The sequence below is a fragment of the Fusarium odoratissimum genome (genome assembly GCF_000260195.1).
Source record: "Fusarium odoratissimum NRRL 54006 unplaced genomic scaffold supercont1.60, whole genome shotgun sequence".
Taxonomy (NCBI): Eukaryota; Fungi; Ascomycota; class Sordariomycetes; order Hypocreales; family Nectriaceae; genus Fusarium; species Fusarium odoratissimum.
The window spans coordinates 94,665-120,450 of NW_022158737.1; the positions used below are offsets into that span (position 1 = coordinate 94,665).

At 47.9% G+C, this 25,786-nt stretch overlaps 14 protein-coding genes across 14 annotated transcripts; 8 read left to right on the forward strand and 6 right to left on the reverse strand.

Moving 5' to 3' along the window:
* Positions 1–28: 28 nt before the first annotated feature.
* FOIG_15861 (uncharacterized protein) lies at positions 29–691 on the reverse strand (the record flags this gene model as incomplete). Its single annotated transcript, XM_031217254.1, has 2 exons — positions 29–488; positions 543–691. 2 exons carry the CDS (start codon positions 689–691, stop codon positions 29–31), a joined length of 609 nt encoding a protein of 202 aa, XP_031053051.1.
* A 1,113-nt stretch (positions 692–1,804) lies between these two features.
* Positions 1,805–2,770, reverse strand: FOIG_15862 (uncharacterized protein; the record flags this gene model as incomplete). The annotated part of the gene is made up of 1 exon (XM_031217255.1): positions 1,805–2,770. One exon carries the CDS (start codon positions 2,768–2,770, stop codon positions 1,805–1,807), a length of 966 nt encoding a protein of 321 aa, XP_031053052.1.
* Positions 2,771–4,266: 1,496 nt separating this feature from the next.
* On the reverse strand, positions 4,267–4,653 carry FOIG_15863 (uncharacterized protein; the record flags this gene model as incomplete). Its single annotated transcript, XM_031217256.1, has 1 exon — positions 4,267–4,653. The coding sequence occupies one exon, from the start codon at positions 4,651–4,653 to the stop codon at positions 4,267–4,269; it is 387 nt and encodes a 128-aa protein (XP_031053053.1).
* A 626-nt stretch (positions 4,654–5,279) lies between these two features.
* FOIG_15864 (uncharacterized protein) lies at positions 5,280–6,518 on the forward strand (the record flags this gene model as incomplete). Its single annotated transcript, XM_031217257.1, has 4 exons — positions 5,280–5,339; positions 5,402–5,797; positions 5,858–6,131; positions 6,208–6,518. The coding sequence occupies 4 exons, from the start codon at positions 5,280–5,282 to the stop codon at positions 6,516–6,518; spliced, it is 1,041 nt and encodes a 346-aa protein (XP_031053054.1).
* Positions 6,519–7,296: 778 nt separating this feature from the next.
* Positions 7,297–9,410, forward strand: FOIG_15865 (uncharacterized protein; the record flags this gene model as incomplete). The annotated part of the gene is made up of 4 exons (XM_031217258.1): positions 7,297–7,302; positions 7,370–7,509; positions 7,577–8,321; positions 8,370–9,410. 4 exons carry the CDS (start codon positions 7,297–7,299, stop codon positions 9,408–9,410), a joined length of 1,932 nt encoding a protein of 643 aa, XP_031053055.1.
* Positions 9,411–10,025: 615 nt separating this feature from the next.
* Positions 10,026–11,522, reverse strand: FOIG_15866 (uncharacterized protein; the record flags this gene model as incomplete). The annotated part of the gene is made up of 4 exons (XM_031217259.1): positions 10,026–10,200; positions 10,302–10,529; positions 10,595–10,936; positions 10,993–11,522. The coding sequence occupies 4 exons, from the start codon at positions 11,520–11,522 to the stop codon at positions 10,026–10,028; spliced, it is 1,275 nt and encodes a 424-aa protein (XP_031053056.1).
* An 861-nt stretch (positions 11,523–12,383) lies between these two features.
* FOIG_15867 (uncharacterized protein) lies at positions 12,384–13,175 on the forward strand (the record flags this gene model as incomplete). Its single annotated transcript, XM_031217260.1, has 1 exon — positions 12,384–13,175. The coding sequence occupies one exon, from the start codon at positions 12,384–12,386 to the stop codon at positions 13,173–13,175; it is 792 nt and encodes a 263-aa protein (XP_031053057.1).
* A 405-nt stretch (positions 13,176–13,580) lies between these two features.
* FOIG_15868 (uncharacterized protein) lies at positions 13,581–14,632 on the forward strand (the record flags this gene model as incomplete). Its single annotated transcript, XM_031217261.1, has 2 exons — positions 13,581–13,811; positions 13,865–14,632. 2 exons carry the CDS (start codon positions 13,581–13,583, stop codon positions 14,630–14,632), a joined length of 999 nt encoding a protein of 332 aa, XP_031053058.1.
* Positions 14,633–15,217: 585 nt separating this feature from the next.
* Positions 15,218–15,789, forward strand: FOIG_15869 (4-carboxymuconolactone decarboxylase; the record flags this gene model as incomplete). Its single annotated transcript, XM_031217262.1, has 3 exons — positions 15,218–15,372; positions 15,429–15,490; positions 15,542–15,789. 3 exons carry the CDS (start codon positions 15,218–15,220, stop codon positions 15,787–15,789), a joined length of 465 nt encoding a protein of 154 aa, XP_031053059.1.
* Positions 15,790–16,633: 844 nt separating this feature from the next.
* On the forward strand, positions 16,634–17,758 carry FOIG_15870 (uncharacterized protein; the record flags this gene model as incomplete). The annotated part of the gene is made up of 1 exon (XM_031217263.1): positions 16,634–17,758. One exon carries the CDS (start codon positions 16,634–16,636, stop codon positions 17,756–17,758), a length of 1,125 nt encoding a protein of 374 aa, XP_031053060.1.
* A 470-nt stretch (positions 17,759–18,228) lies between these two features.
* FOIG_15871 (uncharacterized protein) lies at positions 18,229–19,200 on the reverse strand (the record flags this gene model as incomplete). The annotated part of the gene is made up of 1 exon (XM_031217264.1): positions 18,229–19,200. One exon carries the CDS (start codon positions 19,198–19,200, stop codon positions 18,229–18,231), a length of 972 nt encoding a protein of 323 aa, XP_031053061.1.
* A 510-nt stretch (positions 19,201–19,710) lies between these two features.
* FOIG_15872 (uncharacterized protein) lies at positions 19,711–22,254 on the reverse strand (the record flags this gene model as incomplete). The annotated part of the gene is made up of 1 exon (XM_031217265.1): positions 19,711–22,254. The coding sequence occupies one exon, from the start codon at positions 22,252–22,254 to the stop codon at positions 19,711–19,713; it is 2,544 nt and encodes an 847-aa protein (XP_031053062.1).
* Positions 22,255–23,283: 1,029 nt separating this feature from the next.
* Positions 23,284–24,427, forward strand: FOIG_15873 (uncharacterized protein; the record flags this gene model as incomplete). The annotated part of the gene is made up of 2 exons (XM_031217266.1): positions 23,284–23,337; positions 23,396–24,427. 2 exons carry the CDS (start codon positions 23,284–23,286, stop codon positions 24,425–24,427), a joined length of 1,086 nt encoding a protein of 361 aa, XP_031053063.1.
* A 735-nt stretch (positions 24,428–25,162) lies between these two features.
* On the forward strand, positions 25,163–25,555 carry FOIG_15874 (uncharacterized protein; the record flags this gene model as incomplete). The annotated part of the gene is made up of 1 exon (XM_031217267.1): positions 25,163–25,555. The coding sequence occupies one exon, from the start codon at positions 25,163–25,165 to the stop codon at positions 25,553–25,555; it is 393 nt and encodes a 130-aa protein (XP_031053064.1).
* Positions 25,556–25,786: the final 231 nt, after the last annotated feature.

Consider the following 25,786-nt stretch of genomic DNA (forward strand, 5'->3'; position numbering starts at 1 on the left):
GAAAAGACTGCATATAGTTGCCCACTAATTACTGCATATTCAGCCAGTCCAATCTCTCCTTCATCAACCTTTCACACATAGCAGGTTTATCTGTCCCTGGCAAGTCTTGCTTAATTTTGAACCCTTTCCGAGACAGAGCCCAATCAATACACTTATAGCTCTGCCTTGCATCCTGTACGAACGAAACATCTTGCAACTCTCGAGGCACGACTGGCACAATAGTGTCCCGATCATAGATCGCTTGTAGAGATAACAGCTTCCACTCGTCGCGCACGAGCTCGAGGCACGATATAAACCGAGTAAAGGAAACGCAGTCATATTCTATACCGCTGTGCTGGAAACGGATGGAGATTGACCCTGTTGATTCAGAAAGTGCCCTCGTCCCATTCAAGTGGATATCAATGGGACAGATTGTGTGCATAGCCCCCGTACCGCCGGTGACCATGCCTTGCGAGCCGATAACAAAGCCATCGATGTCACCTTGGAACCTGCTCGTTGTGTAAAGAGGATGGTGACTGGGAGAGAATAGGGGCTGTACTCACCATGAGATATCAATATTTGTTTTAGAAGCATCTGGGTGGTAGCAAGCTCGCAATTTATTCCACTGGCTTGTATCACGATAGTATCGCTCGCGAACGAGGAGAGACCTGATCTCCACTTCGGCCATAGCTCGATTGGTAGAAGACGCCATATTGAAGGGTAAAGTTGTAAAATATGATGAATTTGGAATTTGATAGAAATGATATTTAGTTAGTAGGCAAGAAGATTCCTGAAGAGACTCAATTATGCAATTCTCTGGCAACTCATGACCTTTATATCAAGTCCGTCGGAAAGTTACTTTGTCTAGATCCAATCACTCTCTGAGTACTGCTGAAGCAGCGGCCACTCCTGATCTTCCGGCCTGTCTGAGCAGGCTGTTAGCCAGAATAGACCGAGCGAGCCGAGATCAATGGCCCGAGTCTGCCGGTAACCGTAGCGCCCATACTCCGTACAGAAGCTTATTAGCCCATGTACAACATTCCGGCAATTAAACGCCATGAGTACCGAATATCACTATTCGAACGTGTTATATAGGTCAAGTATCCACCGCTATGACGAAAGTTTGGTGGAAACTATCCACTTGTTATAGCAGACACATAAGCAGACACATATGAACGCAAGAGAAGCCTGTTGACGCGCCATGCCGGCTCACATGCCTGTAGTCCCGTGGGATGGACTCATAAGCAAAAGCCAAGCCACTTGCTATTTTAATCCGGCCCGAAGTAGTTCAGGCAGTCAGGTACCCAAAAACTCCTCAAATGTGGACAATGCATCAAGTGGGTTGCGTAATTATGCACCAAGACTGCTATTGACGGCCAATACATGACTAAAGCCCGACGGCCTCCGAGAGTTGCGGTCAGAAATAAACAATCAGACGGTGAGGGTGGTAGACAGAGCAAGCCTTGGAAGCTCTCCCAATTGGACTTTCAATGCCCAGGTATCCTGGTAAGCCTTAACACTTGACTCAAAAGAGTGAAAGGCAAATCTTAGCATAAAGCGTTTTAAAAAGCGGTATAAAAGAGAAATATCAGTGTTCACTTTAGCTGTCTTGCGTTAATTGAATGTGACGAATCAATGTGTATATCTTATGACTAACTAACTGTAGGGTACGGCCAACTTATCTAAACATTAACCTTTGGAAAACATGTATCAAAAACTAGTTGCATGGTAGCATTTCATGCAGCCTTGGAAGCCTTAATTGAACTACACTACAAGCTCTAGTTAACTCTCAGCACTGTGCACTGATGACCTCTAGTAGTAACCCCTAAGCGGCCCCGTTACCAAGTTCGCCTTTCTGTTTCGCGTCAATATCCAAACCATGCCAGACAACACATTCCAAAGCGAATCCGCAACACTTGAGATACCAGGCCTTACTCTGAAAACTGTGTTCAATGCAATGCGGCGCTTTTGGTATCATCTCGCAGCTAACCTTCGGACTTCTTGCGAAAGCCCTCCCGAAGTTTTCAATGGCCTCCCTTGAACTGGTCCACAGACCGTCGTATTCGGCCAAGCCATGCATAATTGGCACAGCAACTCTGTGCGCATATTTTCGCCAGTAGCTCAGCCACGTCGTATTTATGTCCCGTAACTCATCCCGTGGAATTGGTTTGTTGAGCCTCTCTGTATGTTTGTACATGTCCGACGTCACCAAGTTCCTGAGGGGCCATTGCAGCATGATTGCATCCTTTGCTTGGGTGTTGAAGTGGACCAACCCATCCGAGTCGGCTACTAACTGTATCATGGCCATCCTAGGACCTTCGACCATCTCAGACCCGATGCCCGAGACGATAAGCCCGGCTAGTGGGTAGTTATGGTCTGCGTGATGAGAGCCAGCCGCGATGATGGCCATCATTCCTCCAATAGAGTGTGCCGATAGAATAATGGCAGTTGCATTTGCCTGATCTGCAAAACTACTCCATAGTGTAGGCAGGATGGTAGAGTTGAGATAGCGACCCTGCACTTCGGCATAGGTCTCGTTTTCCCCGACCGCGGCGGGGCTCTTGCTGCTACCATAGCCAGGCCTGTCTAAAGAGATAACGGGTATTCCAAGGTATGGGCAGAGTCTAAAAATGGAATGGCCAGGATCAACATGAAAGTATTCGGAATTATAGCTACCACCTGGTATACAAATAAGGAGCGGCACATAAGTAGACTCTTTTGCACTTGAGGGTATGTAGACTCGTCCTGAGATGGTGCCACCGTCCGGAAGATCAAGTAAGAACTTTTCCATTACGGCTTGTTGAGAATAAAATAGTAATTGATAGGCAAGGTAAGGTTGGTGAAAGAGGAGAAGTGTTGATAATTTTCAAGCTGGTATATGCAGTTTACTTATAGTTTCTTGTATTTTCCTTTATCGATTTCGTAATGGAAATACATAATATTAATAACTCTTAATTCTGTTATTAACTATGGGATTAGCAGTAGTATTCGGTTACTAGAACTTCCCTGTTGCCATAATCCTCCACATGGCCAGTCCCGCCCTCGCCGCCGGCTATACTATATTCATCAAGCCACGCCCAGATACCCGGCTTAGCGCTTATACTCTGACCGACCTTTTCGTCCAGGCCGGCTTTAACAAGAGTACTCTTACGGTCCTGATAACTGATTTGAATATGCCCCTGGCCTCTGTAGCGGCCTCCACAAGCATCCCTTGGTTTCAAGTGTCACATTTTCACGTTTATCTAGAGTACATATATCGACCGCTTATTAAGTATTTGGCAAAGCGACGTGCTACAAGGCCTCTTAAAGTCGCTTCCGGATGTGGAGCAACGGAGGCTTCGAGGTTATAGACTTCCGAGTTGACAGCAAGAGCCCGGGACATTGAAAGCATCTTCTGGGATGCCCTCAGACTATAGGTGCATTATCAGGGGATTTATAGACTTAATTAAGAAATTAAATAAGTTACTATAAAGAATACCTCTACTAGGAGGAAGGAGACTCTTGTTATACTATAAGTGCTTTCTCTAGGTTATTTATCAGAAAGATATAAAAAATATTAATAATAATAAGCCGTTATTAATATGTACTTGCTTCATACATGCAGTCAAGCTTATCTGACCTGAGACAAGTCCTTGAGTTGGCTCTATGACTTACTAATCTTCAATTCGTGGCAGTCTCTAATAAGAATATTAAAGCTATCTAAAGAACTTGAAAACTTTATTAATTATATAACCGGGAACTATAAAGTATGATATTGCATATCTAGAATCCATTAGCACAGCTTGCCTATTTGATTATACTTAGTATAAGGTTTACTATTTTATTTCTAATCTTAAAGTACCTGTCAGCAGATAGCTGGAGCAGAGCCCCAAGACGCGCCGGCCGCTATGGCAGCCCTGTTTCGCCGATTCAGGCTGAGGAATTCTCAGTTCGTAACCTAGACCATTTACTCAAATACAGAACAATATATCACGGAAGTTCGGGGAGTAAGAATTCTTAATGATATTCGGTACGAAATATCTCAAGAGTGAGTGGTTCACACCAATGATCACAATTTGGGCAGTTTACCCTCTTCGCATTTATAATAAACACTGACAACCCCTTAGTGGGCTATTAACTTATGATTTTGACAGGAATTGTTCAAGACATGTTGATATACATTTGTTTCCGAACTAATTGGACGACTTCAAGACAAATTTATTCTCAGCAAAGTCGTTCTAGCCCCCGACCTCCCACCCATTGATATCCGGTCCAAACTCATACTTGTTTGCGGGTGACCAAGCTCAGTTACGATTTGTACGCATGGAATGCTTTGGCAATGATCTTCCATTCGCCGTCAATCTTGAACAGGATATGGAAGTCTGTATACGGAGCATCAGGCGCTCCTTCGATATCGAGTCGGACTACTGCCGTCGTTGGCGTTATGCTAAGAACATCGGTGTGGGTTTTGATGTTCTTTGCCGGCCCGTACGTCTCGAAGTACGTATGTAGAGCTGTGTAGCTTCCGGAGGCCAAGGAACCATCAGGAGACCAGCCAGTCATGGTGGCGTCCTTGTGAAATGCTTTGTCCAGGACTTGTGGACTGGCTTCAATAAGGCTATCAACGTAATGTTGAACAGCCTTGACGACGGCTTTGTACTCGTCGGTTGGAATAGTCTTGATATTTTGCGACATCTTCGGTGATTCGGGAAAACCTTTTATGAGACGCAATATGCAAAGAATATGATATGTTATTCAGCAGGTGTTGAACTGAAGGGCAGTAAAGCAAGCAGTGCTAGTTATATATCCGCTTTTTTGGAGTAGCATATGGAGGTAAAAAGAAACATTATTAATTACAAAGCTCTTTAGGAAGGCTACATCAATCGGCCCTAGCTACCCTGTAATATATCTTTACTAGTATGGCTGTTTCTAAAGAGATATCTAAGAAGTAAAGAAAATTGTTAGGAAAATTCTGTTACGCGATTATCAAAAATCATTCTTTCAGATTCAGCAGCAATGATCCTGGGGCTAATTAATGTACCAGTAAGCGGAATGTCGGGTGCTTAGCGGCTGCCGGCATTATCGGGATGCCGTGGATTACGCTCAATTGTCGGGAGCCACTCGGTCAATATGGGGTCAAGTTACACTACCCCATTTACTCCTCAAGTCTGTGCTCGTTATTCTCTTGAATCCAAACCACAAGTGCGAGTTTCCGTGTACTGACAGTAGTCGGCTTGCATTCCCCTTTTTGTGCCAGTTCATTCATACTGCTCTCGCTCTTGCAACAGAACTTGCCGTTTGAGATTGATCCTTTTCACGAAATGGCTCCTCACGTTGACAAGACGCACTGTTCCGAGCCTGACGCTGCATTTGTCAAGGTTGTTGGCAATTGAGCCGAGTCAATATTAGGACTCTTGATTGCTAACCATTTTCTCCAAACCAGGAAATCGAGAATAAGCCTCGCCCTCCTCCTCTGCCTGCCAATATCGAGATCTCGGCCCTACGACAGCATACAAATAATGAAAAGCTCAAAGCTCGCAAGGCTCTTGGTGCCGCAGGCCCAGGATTAATAGAACAAGACATCAAAATTCCCGTCGAGGGGCGGGAACTAGATGCGTACGTTTATGCACCTTCTCGCGAGTCCCCTGCCGGATCTCTTCCCATATATCTCTTTCTCCACGGGGGCGGCTTCTGTATCGGTAACCGGTTTGATGATATGGAGTCAAACAGACGTATTGCACTCGAAGCCAATATCGTCGTCGTCAGTCTTGAATACAGTCTTGCGCCTGAACATCCGTTCCCGCAAGCCGTCTATGATGCACTAGAGACATTGCAGTGGGTAGGTGATGGCGATAGCGGCTGCACTTCTTGACTTGACCTGGAGGCTCACCGTCAGTAGATTGCGAAAAACCCCGCTGCAGTGCATCCATCAGCCTCAGTGTCTCGAGGTCTGATCCTTGGCGGCACCTCGGCTGGTGCGAACATCGCCAACGCAGTTGTCTATCTCAATCGTGATCAAGATGATCCGGTACAAATCACCGGACAGTTTCTCAGCGTACCACCTCTTCTACCATTTCCAGTCGTTCCTGATAAGTATAAAGAGGACTACGTGAGCTTTCAACAGAATCTTTCCGTCACAATCCCACCACCCGAGCTTGTGCAAGCCTTTATGAGTAGGTGTATTTGCTATCTATCTCGAGACCATACTATGTATGCAAAGCTGACTTTTAAACTTTTACCAATTTCCAGAGGCATACAAGCCCGACATCAACTCGCCGCTCTTTGTTCCCTTCAACCACCCGCGAGGCCACGCAGGCGTCCCGCCCACTTACATTCAAGTCTGCGGGATGGACAGCTTACGCGATGAAGGGTTGATCTACGAGCGAGTGCTGGCGGAAGAAAATGGAGTCCCTACAAGACTTGACATATATCCTGGACTGCCGCATCACTTTTGGGAGTTCTTCCCAACATTGGATCAACACATTGAGAAAAGGACAAATGATAGTGTGAAGGCCATACTTTGGCTATTGGAGATAGGACATAAAGCTGCGGCTAGATGAAAGGCATGTTAGATTAACTACAAGTAAATTGTGAGACTATATTTTGCGCACTTGATATATATTTATATGCCACCTTGAATCGTGTTGACGTCGTGAGTTGAAACAGACCAAATGACTTAAGGATGGAGAAGACTTACAACCTCAAGAATAATCATATCACTCTCTGTCTTGTAACAAAATCCCAGATCACTTGTTATAAATACTCATCACTGTTCCAAGAAGCTGTTATGATTCAGTTCATGGTAGTCTCTACAGCGCGACGGTCACTACCGGACTATGTTCATTTGAAATAAGGCTTTCACACCTGATCAAGTAACTAAGCTCTGACTGGTATGGCAATTCATCCAGAAACATATAGTAAGTGGTCCACGCCAGCCGGTGAGCTGGCATAGGAAAAGCTTCAGTATGGCCGTAATCGAGTGTCGTTCATCCCACTTCTGGGCCGTTGCGGTAGTCTGAATCTCGGGACTACTAGCGTCACTGGTCGGCATGCCGAACTTACCTTTGTATTTCCATCACTCAACTTTGACTATTTGATATTATTCCCGAGCATGGAAAGTCGTGTGTCTCTACAAAGCCAAACGCCCTTCGAGTCTAGGAGATAATATTCAGCATTTAAGCTTGATATTCCCTCACTCATGGCTGCAATTAAGCCTCCATAAGCCGCCTAAACCTGAGTCGCAAGCCATCTCCAGCTTATCTCATACTCAGCCGTCCCTAACCTCTGTATTCCTTTATCCTTTCTTTTGCCTTGAAGCACGTGTCCACGACTTTCAAGATGGCGGTAGGTCAAATCCGAAGCAGGCTTGACGAGTGGGACGTCAGTGGATCCACTAACCTTGGTTTTATAGATTAAAATCAATACCACTGTCGCCATCATCGGTGCTGGCCCTGTTGGCCTGTTCACTGCTTTGCTCCTGGCGCAGGCCGGGGTAAAAGTCACTGTCATCGAGACAGGGGACAGGCTTAATCAATCTCCTCGAGCCGTAGCGTGAGTCCATGGCTATCACGGCAATTTCAGCTAGGCAATATGGAACTCTGGCTAACGGGGCTCCTAGATACTTTCCCGCGGTACTAGACGAGTTTAAAAAGGCTGGGATTCTGCAAGATGTCATTGATGAAGGAGAGAAGAATACTGATGGGTGCGCTTGGAGAACACAATCAGGAAGGATTCTTGCCGCCGTTGATCCGCCGCCAAACAGTCCCCATTTTGCAGTTTGCCTCTCTCAGCCAGAGTTTTGTGAAGTTCTTCACAAAAGACTCCTGGAAACGGGCAAAGCTGAAGTCTTATTCGGCCACACCTACCAGCGCCATGAGCAGCGGGATGGCTCTGTTGTTTTCTGGATCAAAAGTTCCTCCACTGATACCGAAGTTTCTTGTCAATCTCAATATCTGATTGGAGCAGACGGCGGTCGCAGCGCGGTCAGAAAGGCTCTTGGGGTTGAGCTCAAGGGTTTTACTTGGGAGTCATTGCAACTTGTTGCTGTCAACTTCCAGTACTCGTTAACTGAACTGGGTTGGAAAAAGGCAAACTTCATCGTCGACCCCGTGTCTTGGGGTATTATAGTCAAACGGGGAAAGGGGAACAGTTGGAGGTTTGCCACAGGAGTTCCAGCACCTGACGTTGGCGGTGCAGAACTCGATGAAGCTACTGTGAAAGTAGTGAAAGACCGACTGATGTCTCTTCTACCTGGGGACACTAGTCAGATTGAATGGGAAGCTATGGCCCCCTACAAGGTACATCAGCGTTGCGCAACAACCTTCCGAAAAGCCAATGTTCTTCTGGTAGGAGATGCCGCGCATGTAAGTTCTTGGGCCAAAACAAGAGAAATCATAGCTGATAGGTGATAGCTGAACAGCCCTGTCGGAGGTCTTGGTTTGACCACTGGTCTCCTCGACGCCGCACACCTGGCCCAGAGTTTAAAACAGATATTAGTGGAAAACGCAGATTCAATCGTTCTCGACCAGTACGCTGAAACCAGGCGCAGCATCTTCTTACACAGGACCAACCCAATTTCCACAGGTAATTTGAACAGGCTCAGGTCACAGGATCCGAAGCATGTACAGCAGAGAGACGAGTTTTTTTCCAAACTGAACACATCCAAGGATATTGCCACCATACTCCAAGTCGGTTTGCCAGACTTTGCACTGTCAAGTACTTCCGAGACCTCCTTTTCAACCTACGAAGAGATAACTTGGTTCATATCAGTCACTAAGATGGATGATTGGACTGACGAAAGGTTCACGCACGAGTACAAGGTCGTGCACGCCAACATGACTCGTCAAGGCAAAGAACATGGAGCACCTACGCGCCAGTACACGCAGTATGCAAACCTTGACCAGCATGTCCCCGGCACCAAGCGACGCGGCTGGGGTCATGTGACTAGTCTCGTGTTCCCCAATCTGTTTCTCGTTCATGCCGGGCTTCAGGATCCTGGCTATCGTGCGACTGCCGGAGCACACAAGTTCTGTCGTCTGGACCAGCAAGGCTGCCTCGCGAGAAAGATTTCGGAGTATCGGAAGGAAGGCCACACTTCTAGCAAGCCGCCTGTCAGGGCTCTGCTCTTCCACGAGAGGCGCTCGGCCACCGACGAATACTCCCAAGACTGGTTGCAAGACCGGGATGTCAAGCTTACAGCACAAGTGGAATCAGATTTTAGGGCTTTGGGGTATGTTTTGTGGCAGGATATAACACCAAAGAACTCTAAGACCTTGTTCCGTGACAGTCAATTTGAAGTTGGGAGCTGGCACGAATTCAAGGCCGTCGAGGCATTTGATTTCCCAGATACGACTTCTGCGAGCGCTTTCTTGGCTGAGAACATGGGCAGGATCACCGAGCATGGCAAGCAAGTACTCACAGCGGTCGTCAGCGAGCCAGACATTGTATTTTAGTTAGACAATATAGGACATCTACAGAGTGTTGCAACCTGAAGACCATGATCTATTACATCCAGTGCATCCCCAGACTTCGTGCCCCATACTTGCTAATGTGAGAGTAGTCGCAATCGTGACAGACTTCCGGTAACCTGAAGATGTGGGCAAGGGAAAGACTTCGCAACGTCAACGGATCTGGTTCGTTCTTTCTACGCTTCTAATCACATCCTTAACGTTGGATGGTCTCTACGGTACATACTGCAGTTCTCGATTCAACTCTTGCCTGTAAGATGACGGATAGAAGGGACCCGAAAGCAGCTCTGCGTCCGTAAAGAACAAAGCTCTAGCTGGCATACAAGGATTTCTGATAATAATGGAGTATTTGTAATACCTCTTCCAGGGCTGGAACGTGTAGCAAGGGAGTATTTGATACAGTACAAAGCAGGAAATGGTTATGCAAATACTTGCCAAGTTAGCTGTGTACTCATCTATTTCTATGATCTTTAACTTTCGCTGCTTAGAATGACTTGAAAAGAGGTATTCCTCATATATTGGTTCAAACTTGCAATACAACAACTAATAATAAGAACTTCCATTCAACAACCCCCATCACTACTAGAAAGAAGCCCTTCCTTAGCTTTCCATCGTAGCCGCGTTGGCGCACTCCCGTTCTATAAGCTGACGATGCGCTTCTGATCTAGGCTTGATGGTGACCTCGAAAGGAGCCTTTCCAAATTCACTGTCAAACCTGACAGATGTATCGATCGTCTCGCCAGGAACACCTGACACGTCGAAGCAGTAGAGCAGCCTGCTCACTGCAATGAACATGTTATTCCAAGCCACGGTGTTTCCGACGCACACTCTCCGGCCTATTGCATTATTAGAATCCAGAGTCGCAGTAGAAGGCACGGAAAGGAGTGAAGCTTGCCGGCGCCAAAGCCCAAGTGCCCTTTCGTCGGCACATCCAGATCCTCGTCGAGGAACCTTTCGGGGTAGAATCGGTCAGGGTCATCGTAGTCTAGATGAGATATTGCCCAGTGGCTGTATGTTACAACCGTTCCTGCAGCAATCTTGTAACCATCGAATGTGTCGTCCTTGATCAGTGCATGAGGAATGCCCGTCTCAGCAATGGCCGGCCTGAAGTTGTAGCAGTCTTGTCAGTGGCTGTACGATTGGCATCTGGGGTGATGAGACAGGCTTACTTCCATCTCAGGCCTTCCTTTATTATCCCTTTGATCAACGGCAACTGCGGCATGTCGTCAAAGACTGGCAGGCGTTCAGCTTTGCTACCACACACAGAGTCGAGTTGCTGCTGAGTTCGTTCAACCCAGTCGGGATAAAGGACTGCCGCAGCAAGAATCTCCATCAGGATAATTCTGGTCGTATCAGATCCGGCTTCGATAAGGGTCCCGGCCATAAAGTAGCATTCTTCCGTGGTGAATTCGCCATTGCTGTTATTGTCGAGGAACTCGGTCATGAAGCATGGCTTCTGAGTTCCAAGTCTCCGCCTCTCCAAGAGATCATCCAGGAGCTTCTTATATGCTCTGCGGTGGCCACTCAGTGAGTGTTCTGCACTTTCCAGCTTCATGGGATCACATACCTTTTGGTTGACTGATGAAGAGCATCTCCCCACCAACGCCAGGGTTGCCATGACGAGGGAATTGGCAGCTTCAATAGCCAAGGGAATATATCCACCAAGGCCCGTCCGGGCATTAGGTATGGGACGAATTGTTCCGCATTGTTGAGCAGTTGGGTCAAGTCTGGATCGCCCAAGTCTGAGCGCTTTCCATATGTGACGCTCATGATGATCGAGTTTGCGAAGCGGGCATTCGCCTCCCACCAGCGATCAGGCTTCTTCATGTAGTGATACAGAAGAGCGCGGGACTCTACGTCTTGGAACGGCTGAAAGATGTTGGACTTGGTGTTATTGAGGATCTGGTGCATAGCCTTCCTCTGCTTCCGCCAATCTGGCCCGTACGGCATGAGCAGAAGACGCTTGCCGGCTGAAATAATATCAGCGGCCATGGGCAGATTTTGGCGCGAAGAATAGATTGCTGCCTTCTTGTCAAGTAAGGCGGTAACTGCGCGGCGAGAGTTGAGGAAAATCCAGGGTGTCCCCCCAAATCTCATCGTAAGCCTCGAAATCTTGATGTTAGCTACCGGTCTGGGGAAGTTGCAAATAGCATTTTAAAGAAAAGAAAACCTACATGTCCCCAGATTTACTGGCGAGCTTGGTCATATATGGACCCTGTCCCTCTGAAGGCATCTGAAAGCTGTTTCCAAAGAATGGTATTCCAGGAACTGGATCGGGATAGTTGTATTTGGCATCTTTTATATTTTGATAGAGATGGACGGACACAAGCCAAACAATACAAGTTATCAAGCCGAGGCCGATCCAGTGATGAGTTTGGCCAAACCCGGGGAAACCCTGGCCAGCCCAGGCCTGGAAATCAGTGAGAAGTGCCATTGGACAATGCCACTCGATGAGCGATGCTAGCGTCAAAAGATGAATACAATCAGCATGTGAGCAAGCCTTTGAAAGCGAGCAGCTAAATGAAAGATATATGTTTGTTCCAACTGGCGTTAAAAAGGACCTAACTTAATAGTCGTTTTGCCAGTATCGAAATAGTATGATCTGGTTGATCCCCGAGGCAGAATACTCTCGATTCATCTTGCAGATCCGCCGTCCAGGCAAATGTCTAGGTCAGACCGGTCCAAGTGTACACCGTAGCTCATTCCGAAGCTCACCATATTGCGATACTGTCCCGAGGGCCCCACCATGTTTGTTCCGTGCTAAAGCCGCTACCGAGTCGGCATGCCGACTCTACACCCACCAGTGGCCCCGAAACGGCATATATTTCGGGAAAGTGACCATCGGGCTTGAAATTTGTCATGTACTGACTGCACTCTACACTCTTTAATAGAAACTCAAGAATCATTCACGCTGTCTCAGCCGAGAACCTCCAGTCTCTTATCGAAGCTCCATTCACTATGGTCAAGAATTCGTCGCAGACACTTTCAGGCAAGGTTGCGGTGGTGAGCGGCGCGTCTTCAGGCATCGGAGCTGCTATTGCACGAGAGTTGGCTTATCGGGGGGCTGCAGTCATTATCAATTACCCTTGGCCAGAAGAGAAGAAAGCGGCCGAGCATGTTCTCTCATCGTTGAGCGATAGTACCGTCGCCAGGATCATTGAAGCTGATCTCTCCACTGTTGACGGGCCCAGTTCGCTCATCGGGGCCACAATCAAGGAGTTCGGCAGACTCGACATCCTTGTCAATAACGCGGGCATATCCTACCCAACCCGAGTTGATGAGCCGAGCACAGAACAGGTGTTGAAAGACTGGGAACGCATAGTCACTCTCAACGGACGCGGGACTCTTCTTCTTACAAGAGCAGCACTTCCTGTTCTGTCCCGCCAGCACTCGCGCATAATCAACATCTCTAGCGAGTCAACCCGATCCCCAGAACCGTTCATGACCATTTACACCGGCACCAAGGGAATGATAGAGACCTTTACACGATGCTGGGCCAAGGAACTGCCGCGGAAGTACGGATGCACGGTTAACACGGTTGCGCCCGGTCCCATTGCCACAGACAACCTGTTGTCGGCACCCAAGGAGTTCCTTGACTTGGTTCTAAAGCAGACAGAAAAGAATCCGGTTGCAAGCCGCCTTGGGGCGCCTGAGGAGGTTGCTGCTGCGGTGGCTATGCTGTGTGAGGAGCAGGCAGGTTGGATCAACGGTGTCTACATCCCAGTGGGAGGCGGAATGGTGATGACATGAGTGTGCAATGATTGACGTTAATTATGTGATGCGGGTAGAGAACAAGCACAATCAATTCGAACAGAGTGTATATTCAATTTATCTTCTCAGATCCTCTAGGCATGTTAATACAAGCTTCTCGAGCACTTGGTGTAATAGGTATGAATTTGGACCACGCGCTTGTAATGCCACTGTCAAGATTTACTTAACCTAGACCACTTTGTGCAGCCCGCCGAGCTGGAGTTTTTACCCCAACACCCTGGTCCCAATGATTAGACATCTCCACAACAGTTGCCAACCAACAAAGATACTCCTCATTCAAGCCTGTGTGTCCAGGCATAATAACTTTGTATAAAACACCAACACTCTACAACACACAGAGTCATCGCCAGGCACAAAGATTATTCACAAGATATTCCATTTGAAATGGCGACGGCAAACTCTTCAACTAACGGCGGCCATTCGGCTAAAAGTTTCGGCTTCATTGGGCTCGGTATTATGGGATGGGGCATGGCAAAGAATCTGAGGGCCAAGATCCCAGTCGACTCAGTGCTGCATGTCTGCGAAGTGAATACGACTCGACGCGACGAGTTTGTGACTTCAACGACGGGCAAGATTCAAGTCGCAGACAGTCCACGTGAGATAGCGGAGAGAAGTGTGAGTAGATGGCCTTTGTTTTTCACCACTCACACAATTCTAAACTCGATTAGGATATAATCATCACCATGCTGCCTCGTGGCACGCATGTTCACGAGGTCTTCACCAGCCCACAGAATGGCCTCCTGTCAATCTCCGTGGCTGGCTCGGCAAAGCAAGCCACCAAGATCTTCATTGACTGCTCAACCATCGATGTCAAGACTTCACAAGAAGTTGCCGCAGCCGTGGAGGCCTCTGGCTTAGGATCCTTTGTAGATGCTCCTGTCTCGGGAGGTCAAGGAGGTGCCAATGCAGGTACCTTGACCTTCATGGTGGGAGGCAGGCCCGAAACGTTTGAGGCAGTCAAACCCACCCTTGAGCTCATGGGCAAGTCGGAAAATCTCTTCCATTGTGGCAAGGCTGGTGCGGGATTAGTAACCAAGCTCATCAACAATTACCTCTCAGCCGTCAACATGATGGGGGTTTGTGAAGGCATGAACATGGGTCGGCTTTATGGTCTGGACCCTGTAGTACTTGCCAGCGCTATCAACAGCTCCACAGGCATGTCGCGCAATAGTCGAGAGCAGAACCCAGTCAAGGGCGTTTCGCCTGTAGCTTCTTCGGCTAAAGACTTTGAGGGGGGGTTCTCAACTGAGCTCTGCCATGGCGTCCTCCAGATGGGAATGGAACTAGGCGAACAGCTCGGAGCTAAGAGTGTACTGGCATCTGTTGTCCGAGACTTGTATGGCTGCGCTGTTCAGAGTGACAAGTGCCGTGGAAAGGATTTCAGGAGTATCTACCGCCTGTTTACGGAGGACGACGGTAATGAGCTGCCGCATTGAGATTAACAAACTGGAGTACAGAGAGTTAGACATTCAACCAATAATCTTATTAAGGAAGTTATTTCTGCCCTCATGTGCCTGACCGTGATCTATCTCAGATGCGCATTAAATAAGGCTATTTGGACCTGTATACTTTCGTTGGCATACGGTGGCTGTTCCTCAAACGTAAGCCATACCGAACGGGAGACGCCTAGATGTCAAGAAGGGCCTTTCAACTCTAGCTGTAATTCAGCGCAGCATAGTAATTTATTATGGATAGATGAACCAGAAAATATTGCAATTACTGGCTTAATGAAGCCACTCATCAGGAGATTTCAATCAATCACACGACGTTTGGAGGTATGCCATTGCTACAGCACGTTCTAGATTGTTGATCAATACGAATAAAATTTACCCCAACATTCTATCTTCGTACGGGGATAGCCGGGGGGGGTTTATTCCGAGATGTTGGAGCAGAAAAGAAGAGGGCAGCTTCCATGGAAGAACATAAAGGTAACACCGAGAGAGCTCTTATCAACAAGCTACAAACACCCTCATACAGAGTGACACATCAAATCAAGTCGTTAAATTGCAGATAAATACAGTATGTCTACCGAGAAGAAGTTTGATAACCTCCACACGGAGATGTTCCAGCTTGGCCTCCAGAATCGACGGGAGGTTGTTGGAAACACCTACGTTGACGCCGCTCTCAACAATGGCAAAAGCGAGTTTGCCTATCCGGGCCAACAGCTTGTTACCGAGTGAGTTAGATCTTGTCCCCGGGGCTTGTCCGTTATCCTGCTAACATGGGCCAAAGGTGGTGTTGGGGTAATGTTTGGTCTCGGCCCGGCCTGGAGCGTAAGCAGCGCAGTCTTTTGAGTACAGACCCCGCTTGAATGATTGAGTGCCCTTTAGTTCTGACAATCCTAGATCTCGGCATGTTGATTGCGCTTAAGAGCTGGCCCGAGTTTGGCGTCCATGTGAGAGGTGCCCTGAACAATGGACTCACCGAGATCGAGATCCGCGAGTCTATCCTCCACGCAACTATCTACTGCGGTGTCCCGGCGGGCGTCGAGGCCTTCAAGGTTGCACAAAAGACTATTAACGACATGATTGAGAAGGGAGAGCATAAAAGAGAGTTGGCGGAACTGTCCCCATATCTTGAGAAGTCTAGTTAAGAAAGGGCGATGCCATAAATATACTGGAAGTGATCTTATCAAGAGAACTGTGCCTTATAGGAATTCAGGAAACAATACCAATTGGTGCAAAAATGAAATTATCATGTTTGCGGCGTAACAAGCCAAAGCTGCTTTAGTAACGATTGTTCCTCAAACATCGAACATCTACACCTAAGGCTTTCCCCATGTATCTCATCTCATGGACCAAAATGGGGTGACTGTTAGGGTATCGGTTAATTCTTGTAGTCGCGTATTGTTTGATTGGCCGTGTAAGTACATTACTTCCCTTCTCTATGTTCTCGTTGTTAATAAATCCCAAATCCTTTTCTATAACAGCCTAGGTCTGTAAGAGTTAATTGCTACTATTCTCTTTACCTGCTATAACTCTCATATTAGTCTAGTATTTGAAATCCAGATAGCTTTAAAAGATTTACGTTATAGTTCTTAGTCTCACAGGCTGCTCCGTGTCTCAACGATATCTTCCAAATCTTGGTCCGAGCCCAACCCGTTGTGTTCAGCGTAGTCTAGAGCACTGAGCTCGGTCGTTGGACTCATCTCGAGTAGATCCAAGTAAAAAGGTCAATTGTTTGTATCGGCGTAATATTATTAGATAGCAATTTAATCACTCTTGCTTCATGGCCTGCGTTGAGCAGTGCCTTACGCTAACTATTGACTCCAACCTTGCTCCACACTTTTGCATTTTTATTACCCCAACTCTGAGGCAGCCTCAAGCGTCCTGCAAAACCGAGCTCGAATCAGCCTTAGACAAAAGAGCACCCAACCAAACCTTTCCCCGCAACCACCTATCAATTTTAGCCAAGCCATTACTTCACCAGACGCTAAGATGCGCACGCCTCAAACACAGACCGCCGCCGTAGTTGAGCAGTTTGGCAAGCCATACGCGTTCAAGCAGATCCCATTCCCGAAGGACCCCGAAGGACATGATATTCTCATCAAGGTCCTCGCTGCTTCATACTGTCACACAGATGCCGTCTTCGCCGCTGGCCTCCTGTCGCAGAACCTCCCTCGTATCGGATGCCATGAGTTCGCGGGAGAAGTGATAGCGCTCGGGCCAAGTGTCTCAACTCATCGCGGAATTGCAATAGGCATCAAGGTTGGAGTTCCAGGCAGGGCGTACCATCCATGCGGTACCTGCTTTGAGTGTACGCACCCGGGCCAGGATGATATGGGATACTCTCCCTACTGCCCCAGTGCTGGAAACTTGGGATTGACCAGAGATGGTGGTTTCCAAGAATATTGCCTTGTAGACAGCCGACAAGTCGCAGTCCTGCCCGGGAGTTTGCCACCAACCCAAGCAGCACCATTAATGTGTGCTGGCCTCACCATCTGGAGCGCGCTTCAGCATGAGAGAGTGCAGAACGCTCAGCGAGTTGGGATCATTGGCGCTGGGGGTGGACTGGGTCATATTGGTGTACAGTTTGCAGCTCACCTCGGCAAGGAGGTTCTGGCCATCGATGCCACAGATCAGGCACTTGACCTCATCCAGAAAGTAAAGAAAAGCCTTGGAGAGGTCGGAAAGAGTGTCTTCATCTCAGATGCCCGCAAAGAAGACTCGGAGGTCCTGAAAGAGATGCTTCGGCCTGCCAGCGACGCGCCACCTACTGAAGTTGGGCTCGACGCAGTCATCCTTCTCCCCGAGTCGCAAAAGGCATTTGACACAGGCATGAAGCTTCTGAAGAACCACGGGACCATGGTCGTCGTGAGCTTCCCAAGCGAGAAGCTCCAGGTCAGCGCACACGACCTCGTCTTCCGGGACATTGCCGTAGTTGGAAGTCTAGTCGGAAGAAACCACCAACTCCGAGAGATGCTGTACTTTGTTGACCAGAACGGAATACGGGTACATACCAAGACGTTTGCCTTTGACCGATTAAATGAGCTAAGAGGACCTGAGCATCATGCAGACGGTGGAAAGTTAGTTATCGATATGACTCTTGAAAGAGCTAATTAGGCAATAAATATCTCTTCGCTTTGTACAGGCATTCAAGGGGCTAGGTTTACATCGTGACTTGGTTGTAGGTATAACATTCAATCGAAATCTCCATGGTAGCATGCTGCAGACAGATGTATTTCTTTTCCTTCTAACCATGTTAATAGTGTGTCAACAAACACCACAGTTAAAATAATATTACACCTCTTTTCTAAACTTGTTCTTGGATGATCTCCTATCTTATTTGCATCTGTGTAAAGATTTTTACGGATACTGTCTGCTTATAGATGACAAGGTCAGAAGTATTAAGCATATCTTGACAGTGAAATACCATGCCGCCTTTTAACATCATAGCTCTAACTCTGGTCCTATTTTTATGTGGTTGACATTAAGCTGATTGTATAGCTCGTTACAAAGCGTAGAATACCATTGTGTATTGTAATCTAGTATACGCTATCTACTGTTCCATTAATGTCTTATGAATTGCAGTATCACAAAGCACCCGGGAAAAACCGTCCCTCTGCCCGAGCTCGCTTCTCCCAAACTCCGTCGTGCGCAAACACAACCTCGACTTCGTTCAATTCTCCGGGATCTCTGATCACATTTCGGATTATACTCAGCGTCTTCTCTGCTCGAGCCTTGTCCTGGTGAATGCAACAGGTGATACCTGGGTATGCCTCATCAGTCCACGTGGCAATATTCTTCTCTCCTGTCAACAATCTTGCATCATGGCACGAGTCTCCAGCTAGGTAAACATGCTTATTGTTTTCCAGACGACAAAGGAGGTTTATATGCCCGTCGATGTGTCCTGGCGCCGATACAACGTGCAAACTTCCATCGCCAAATATATCCAGAACAGCTTCGAAATGTCCTTTGCGGTGCCAGGGCTGGTAGAAGTATCCAGCCAGGTGTTGTGCTTGGGATGACAAGATTGTCTGCTCTTCAAGCGGGGGAGGCGTAAGGGGACTTATTGGGGGTAGTTCTATCGTCCTTTTCATATCTAGCATCCCTTCTTCGAAGTGGTTGTGACTCCCAGCGGTAGACTCCCGCTTTTCGTTGACAAGTTTCGCTGCTCCTGGTCCTACAACGTATGTAGAGTTCGGGTAGTCGGACGGTGTTCCCACGTGATCCCAGTGGAGGTGACTGAACATAACTACGTCAATGTCATCGGGGCATAGACCGCCGTTCGCCAGCGACGTAACAGTATCCGGGTTGCCAGAGAGAGGCTCTCGGGTCTGGGCGTGCTTGTATATTGGTGGGGTATAGTCTTCGAGTTTACGTCGAATTCCAAGATCAAAGACGATCCTCGTGGTCCTACCCGAGTCTTTGTCTTTGTGTTGGATCAGGAAGGATAGAGATGGGACTGTCTTCCGGGCTGAAGTGTCCTCCAGAGGTGTAACGAAGAACCGCTCCGGAAGTGTCAGGTATCCAGCTGACAGGGCATGGACAGAAACAAAAGACATCGTAAACTGGGTACTATGACAGAAAGTCCTGAAGCAATGGAGAAAAATATGCCTTTGCTGTTATCTGCTTCGAGATACTCGGTGAAGTGATCTAGAAATTCGCGTTCGAATCCAGTGCTGAGTGATTACTTTGATCAATGAATGGTATTTTACTCCAAGGAGACCTTGAGTAATTGTGATGACTTATGTTACTGTACCAGGGATTGTTACCCCGAGATACCTGGAGCAGGAATTCCGAAACTTTATCTTGGGTCAAAAATTTAATCGCCTTGGTAAAAAAGATTCATCTAGGGTGAATTATATGATTGCAGCATTCTATACTCTATTCTCAGGTTATCATCATGCAGACGGCCACTTGCGAAGAAATGCAGCAATGACGACATGTCACTTTAATGGGGACAGGTTCAATAATCACTCCACAAGACACGAGCCTGCCTACGCTCCTCGTGGATTTAAAAGCCTTGGTTCTGCTATATTCTGGTCGTCATATTCTCAAATTAAATATGTGCACTACCCAAATTCCCGCTGTAGAGTGTCTGCTACTACGGAAAGGCTCTGTCCAACGATGTATACAATTTCGAAGACCTGGAAACCCTTGAACGTCTCCGCCCAAAGCCGAGCAACGCACGGTGCCAGTATGCGCAATTGACTCGCATGGTCGCTCACAGTATCCAGCAGGTCTGCAAATTCCGTTTCCCTAACGAGCGCCACGACCATGTCAAGCAGTTTCTGCTCATCTGGTCGTAGGACGCTCCATCCTGACGTCTCGACACAGATGGCAAGCGATCTTAGCCAGTACGTCATCAAGAAAGCACACTCGAGGTTGGAGAGAGCATGTTGAAAACTCCAATTGAGTGTGAGAGTGCGAGCGACAAAGGCAATGCCGACGCGGACTGGGATGCTCAAGGCGTGGATGGACTGCAGAATGGCCCTGTCAAGATGTGGAGATCTATCACAGACTCTAATCTTCCCATCAGTAAACGCGCGTGCAATCACGGTGGGATCTCGTGTGAAGAGTTGCCGATAGGGCCCGGTGTTTGCATTCAGTCGAATATAGGCGAGGCGTAGTAGGGCAGTTGAGTTGAATCCCATGGGTCCCTTTGGAGACGACGGGTCCAGGGTTGACTCGTGCGTTGACTCCCAAGATTCTTGCCACGCGCGGAGAGCCGCCTCCATCTTCTTTATGAAGCCTTCACTAAGCGAACTCGACGGGTCAGGAGCTGGACCCAGGGCATTACGAGCGTGGAATATCTGTATAAATATGCCATGGATGAGTATATAGTTCCCAAACGCTGAGATACAGCCCTCATAGTGTACAGGTGTCCCGGAGAGTAGCTTCTCGACAGTCTGCTGGAACGACCTCGGCTGGTACGCGTTGCTGTTTCGGAGATTGGACCACTCGAGTGCAGTCTGTGCTTTCCATTCAGAATCGCAGGCAGGAAGATTGAGGCTGACCTCTTGATTCAAAAGCATTGGCGGAACGTTGAAAGCGGCACACTGGAGGCTGAAGAGCACGTAGGCGACAAAGAGAGTGCGGCGTTTCTCTTCAGCAAGAGTCCAATCCTCCCAGGTCATGTCACGCATGGCAGTATCCTCAGGTTCACTGATGCCAAACTCTCGAACCAGGGTTGCAACCTGACTGGCCATGGACAAGCCATCTCGAACCAACGCTTTCTCACCCCAGGACGTCATGGCCATGAGTACAAGCAGTCCCTGCAGTAGGCGGAGACCAGATTGCCCCTGCAACAGGATAGGGGATGCCTGATCATGCTGCGAGCTTGTGTGGACGGGTGTGAACCCTGCGAATCCGGGAGAAGTTCCAGTCAGACGCGAGACATTTCCTTCATAGAACTGGTCCAGCCGTCGATTGATGAGCACCTTGGAAACACGATACAGCTCAATGCCCTTTGCATGCTCAAAGCGATACAGTGCTCCGACGGCAGCGAGGGCTAGTGTGAGTTCGGGGCCCAACCCTCGAAACGTCAAAGTTGCAGCGTGAAGCATTGGCATGTGAGCGTGAAAGCCACGGAAGTAGCCCTCTAGATATCGAGACAGAGTGTGCCTTGACGGAAAGGTAAAAGGGTGAGGGACGGTGCTTGTCAATGATGCTACTCTCTGCGCAAGACTCTGGTATTCCTCTGGCAATATTCGCCAGGGGCAGGCAGATGATGCTTGTCCTGGAGCCAAAAATGCCTGGTAGTTCGCAGCTGTCTCCAACGCGTTTAGTGTTGAGGAGGACGATGGTTCGAGAGACGGCAGCCTCGACATCACATTTTGGGTCTGTGATGTATCCCGTGAGACATTTATGCTGACTGGTATGTTGAGATTCAGGTTGGTCGAGACATCTGCCCCGGGGATTGGTTGGGCAAAGGCGGGAGGATGCGGTGGCGGTGGCGGAGAGGGCAAGTGAGGGTACTGTTGCGACATGTCGACGAGAGAGAGATCGGTATTGAGGAAGGCAGTTGGGAGAAGCTGATCGTCGGCGGGAAAGTCGTTCCATAGGAACTCGAATGCTTGCAGGCCTTCTGCTGCTCCAAGGAGGAAGTTGGGCGTGGCTAGCACGTTGGGTGGCTCGAGTTCTAGCGCAGTTGTCGTTTCGACTGGGGTTGCAGTACGCCTCTCAGGATCTGCTTCTGTCCCATCCTCCATCTCATCACTCTGCTCGAGTAAACGATTCTCTCCATCAGCGTCATCCTCTTGCAGCACCGGGAGAGGAGTAGGCGGCTGGGACGCGTCTACGGATGGAGACTCGCGGGTTGGCAGTGTCATCTCGACAGGCGAGTCTCGCTCTTCGCATTGGACCAGCCCATCATGGTCTTGATCCTGCTGGTGCGACTGTCGATGGTGACGGGTCAGGAGGTCTCTGTGAATATCAGGAGCTGTTAGAAGTCGGTCGTGACAAGTAAAGCAAGGGCTGGGACTCACCGTCTTGAAAAGCTCTGCCCACAACGGCAAAGGTACGGTTTCTCTTGGGTATCTAGATGCAAGACCGATCCGGTGAGTCACGTCGTTTGGCAATTCGGCCAGGGCTTTGCCACTTACGGATTCTCTCATGGCGCTTCAAATGCTCCGAGCGCTTGAACTTCTTGTGGCAGAATTTGCATGGGGCCACGAGCAGGCGGGGACGACCCCTTCGCATTGAGCTTTGGCTGGGTTTAGGCGGGCACAAGTGCTTTGAACTGAAATTGACTCCAAATGGTGCCAGAGTCTGTGGGGAAAGGAGATGGAGTAAGTTGAAGGTGCCAGGCCCTGGGCTTGGAGATTATTTATTGGGGCTTGAATAACTAAGGACGCTCCATTCCAGAAAGCGGAGTCGTCTAGACTAACAAAGCTTATCTACCACCATGCTTGATAAGCAAATGAGGTGGACACCAGCCTGCTTGGCCCTCAGATCGCTTCTTTTCTCGTCGTTTGCCCTGGTTCTCCAAGATTTCCATTCTTTCCATGCTCTAAATGGAATTTAAATATTTATGGTAGTTCTATCGCGGTGGTATCTCCAGGAATAGCATATATCTAGTTCTGGCCATTTGGATTTGATAGCCATGTCCTCCTCTAGGACGTGAGGGGAGGGACAAAGCAATTGCAGATCGCGATTAAGAACATCTTAAATGATTTTCCTACCCTGCAGAGCACTACAGAGCAGTTGGCTTGCATTGTCTGGCTAATAGTTGCGTCTTGAAGGGACGCGGTGGCGTCGATACCATTGCACATTCTCTAATACGTCATACCCTATATGAGTAGAGCAAGTCCACCACCAACTAATTGAGAGCTATTTGAAGTCCTTTAAGAGCAAGAAGGACGCTGGCTTTATTATTAGAAAATGATATGCAATTTATACAAGCAATGTAGTGTGAAGTAAGAAAGAAAAACAGCTAGTAGTGGCGTTGGCTGTTAGCTTTTTTATGCAAATCGAGTGGAGTAAAAAAGAATCAAGAAGAAAGGCAGAAAATGGGAGTAAAGAGCGATAAATAGGTAACCGCATTCTCACATGTCTCCATCCTAAGAGCAATCTCCCTCTTTTTATCACAGCTATAATCTCTTTCAATTTGGTTGCCGATACAGACACAGTCAATAAAGATAACAATGACAAGTCAGCAGCCTGTACCAGCCTTGATGAAGGCGCTGAGGCTGGTCGAGGTATGTGAGGGATCTATTACAGGGGTCCTAGAGAACTAACTCTTGTTTAAATCTATAGTTCAACAAGAATTACCAGCTCCGAGATGACATCCCTGTGCCCTCGCCTGAGCGGGGTGAGCTGCTCGTGCGAGTTGCCGCAGCTTCATTCTGCCACACTGACTACCAAGTCTACCAAGGGACGTATGGCACTCAGCTGCCCTTCACCGGGTCACACGAGCCGGCCGGCACTGTTGCAGCTCTTGGTCCCGGCGTTGACGCAAGTACCTGGCGTGTCGGTGATCGCGTGGGCGTTCTGAACTTTCGCAAGCCATGTGGCGCATGTGCGGGCTGCAAATGGCGCAAGCAGGCATACAAATCTCTCGATGCACGTTTCTGCGAAAACAAGACCATGAGCGGTATCCAGCGTGCCGACGGCGGCTTTGCCGAGTACATGCTGGCGTCGCAGGAGGCTCTAGTGCACCTCCCCGATAGTCTCTCGTTTGAGCAGGCAGCGCCGCTCATGTGCGCAGGAGCGACTATATGGAATGCGATACAGCAGACCGGAGCAACCGAGGGCCAGACCCTGGGCATTGTGGGTGTTGGCGGACTCGGTGTATTGGGTATCCAGATGGCCAAGGCACGCGGTCTCCGCGTCGTAGCTATCGACAAGCACGACGCGGGGTTGAGACTGGCCAACAACGTTCCAGAGCATTTGAGGCCTGACCTCGTTGTCAACATATCCGAAGACTCTTCCGCAGACAGAATCACCGAGTTTGCAGACGGCATTGGGCTCTCGGCCGCTGTAACATGCACTGACGATGTTGGCGCGACCGATTGGATCCTGCACCGCCTTCACCCTCAGGGTGTTTGTGTCGTGCTTGGACTCCCCGACACTGGGTTCAAGTTTGACGCTTTTAATCTAGTCTTCCGCGAAATTGTTGTCAAGGGGTCTTTGCACTGCAGTGTCGATGATGTCAAGGATATGGTGGATGCCGTAGCTCATCATGGAATTATCAGCCACGTCACTATCATTGGGATAGATGAGGGTGAGGATATACCACAGAGAGCTCACGACCGGTCATTTACTGGTCGACTTGTAGTCCGAATTTAACCGGGTTAGTTAATAAAAAGTGCAGTCAATTATAGATTAAAGCATCAGGTGCTTCTCCCTACAGCAACTCATATTTAACCTCTGAATAACATTTCACCCAATGTGAAAGATCACCACGATACGTTATCTCTTCCATCTTTTCCTCTTTTTGCTCTAAGATAGCTATAGATGTGTAGACACAGATTGATCTCGGCCATAGAGAACGTATCATCCCCTGCAAGGCGCTTATTTCTGTCATTCTTGAGCCTCCTCCTTTTACCACTCCCATGTTGTTGGAGCAATAAATCATTACTCTTCGTGATTCGTTCGATTCACCAAGCCCACTTGGAGGTCTTATCAGTATTCAAACCTTCTCCATCAATGGCGTAGATAAAGTTTTCGCAGGCTCTGATACAGGCGATTGCTATTAAATCATGGCGTATTATGAATAAGTCAGTGGCGGCCAGGGTTGGGGGAATTATGTTTTTAACACATGATTGTTTATCAGGAAAAGTGATGCTAAGTCCATTAATAAACTAATGTTGATAAGGGTTATGAAGTAAGAAATACTCGCTTTGTAAGCATTGGAGGTAATAATTAACAAGGCAATCAAGCAGACTAAGGCTATAAATGCCGTTCCAACAGCCTGTGTCAACAATATGCTATTGCAGGAAACAGCAACAGCAACAAACAACGAAACAGCATTAACAACAATACCAACATTTATAAAATATCTACCACCTCAGATCGGCCATCATGTCCAAGAACATCAAAACTATCCCTACTGCCGAGTACGACGCCGTCGTCGACGTCGTTCAGCAATACTACTGCGAAGGCTGCCACAAGGGCGATACGTCGCTCCTCAAGAAAGCATTTCACCAAGATGCCACTATGTACGGCTTCACCATGACAGGCCAGTTGCTTGGCGGCCCTGTCAGCAACCTATACGACTTCATCAACGAGCATGGAGATGCACCCAACATCAAGACCCGCATTGACGTTATCGGCATTACCCCGACCACCGCTGTCGTCAAGGTCGATATGGAGCGTGATGCCGCTGAGCAGAACTACACTGATTTTCACACCATGATGAAGTTTGACGGAGAGTGGAAGATTATTGCCAAGGTATTCCATACCTATGAGTCCTAGAGGGAAATAAAGGCAGTTTTAATAAAAAGATAATTTAACTTTATACTTCTTCTTTAAAACCCAATCTTATAAACAGAGATATAATACCAAAGCTATATGTAAAATAATATAAGATATTTCTTTTTTAATATAATAAAAATATATCTTATATAAGTTAATTATACAATCTTAAAAAGCTTTAGTTTTTAATACCATTAACTTAAAGTAATATTAACTTATATATAATAAATA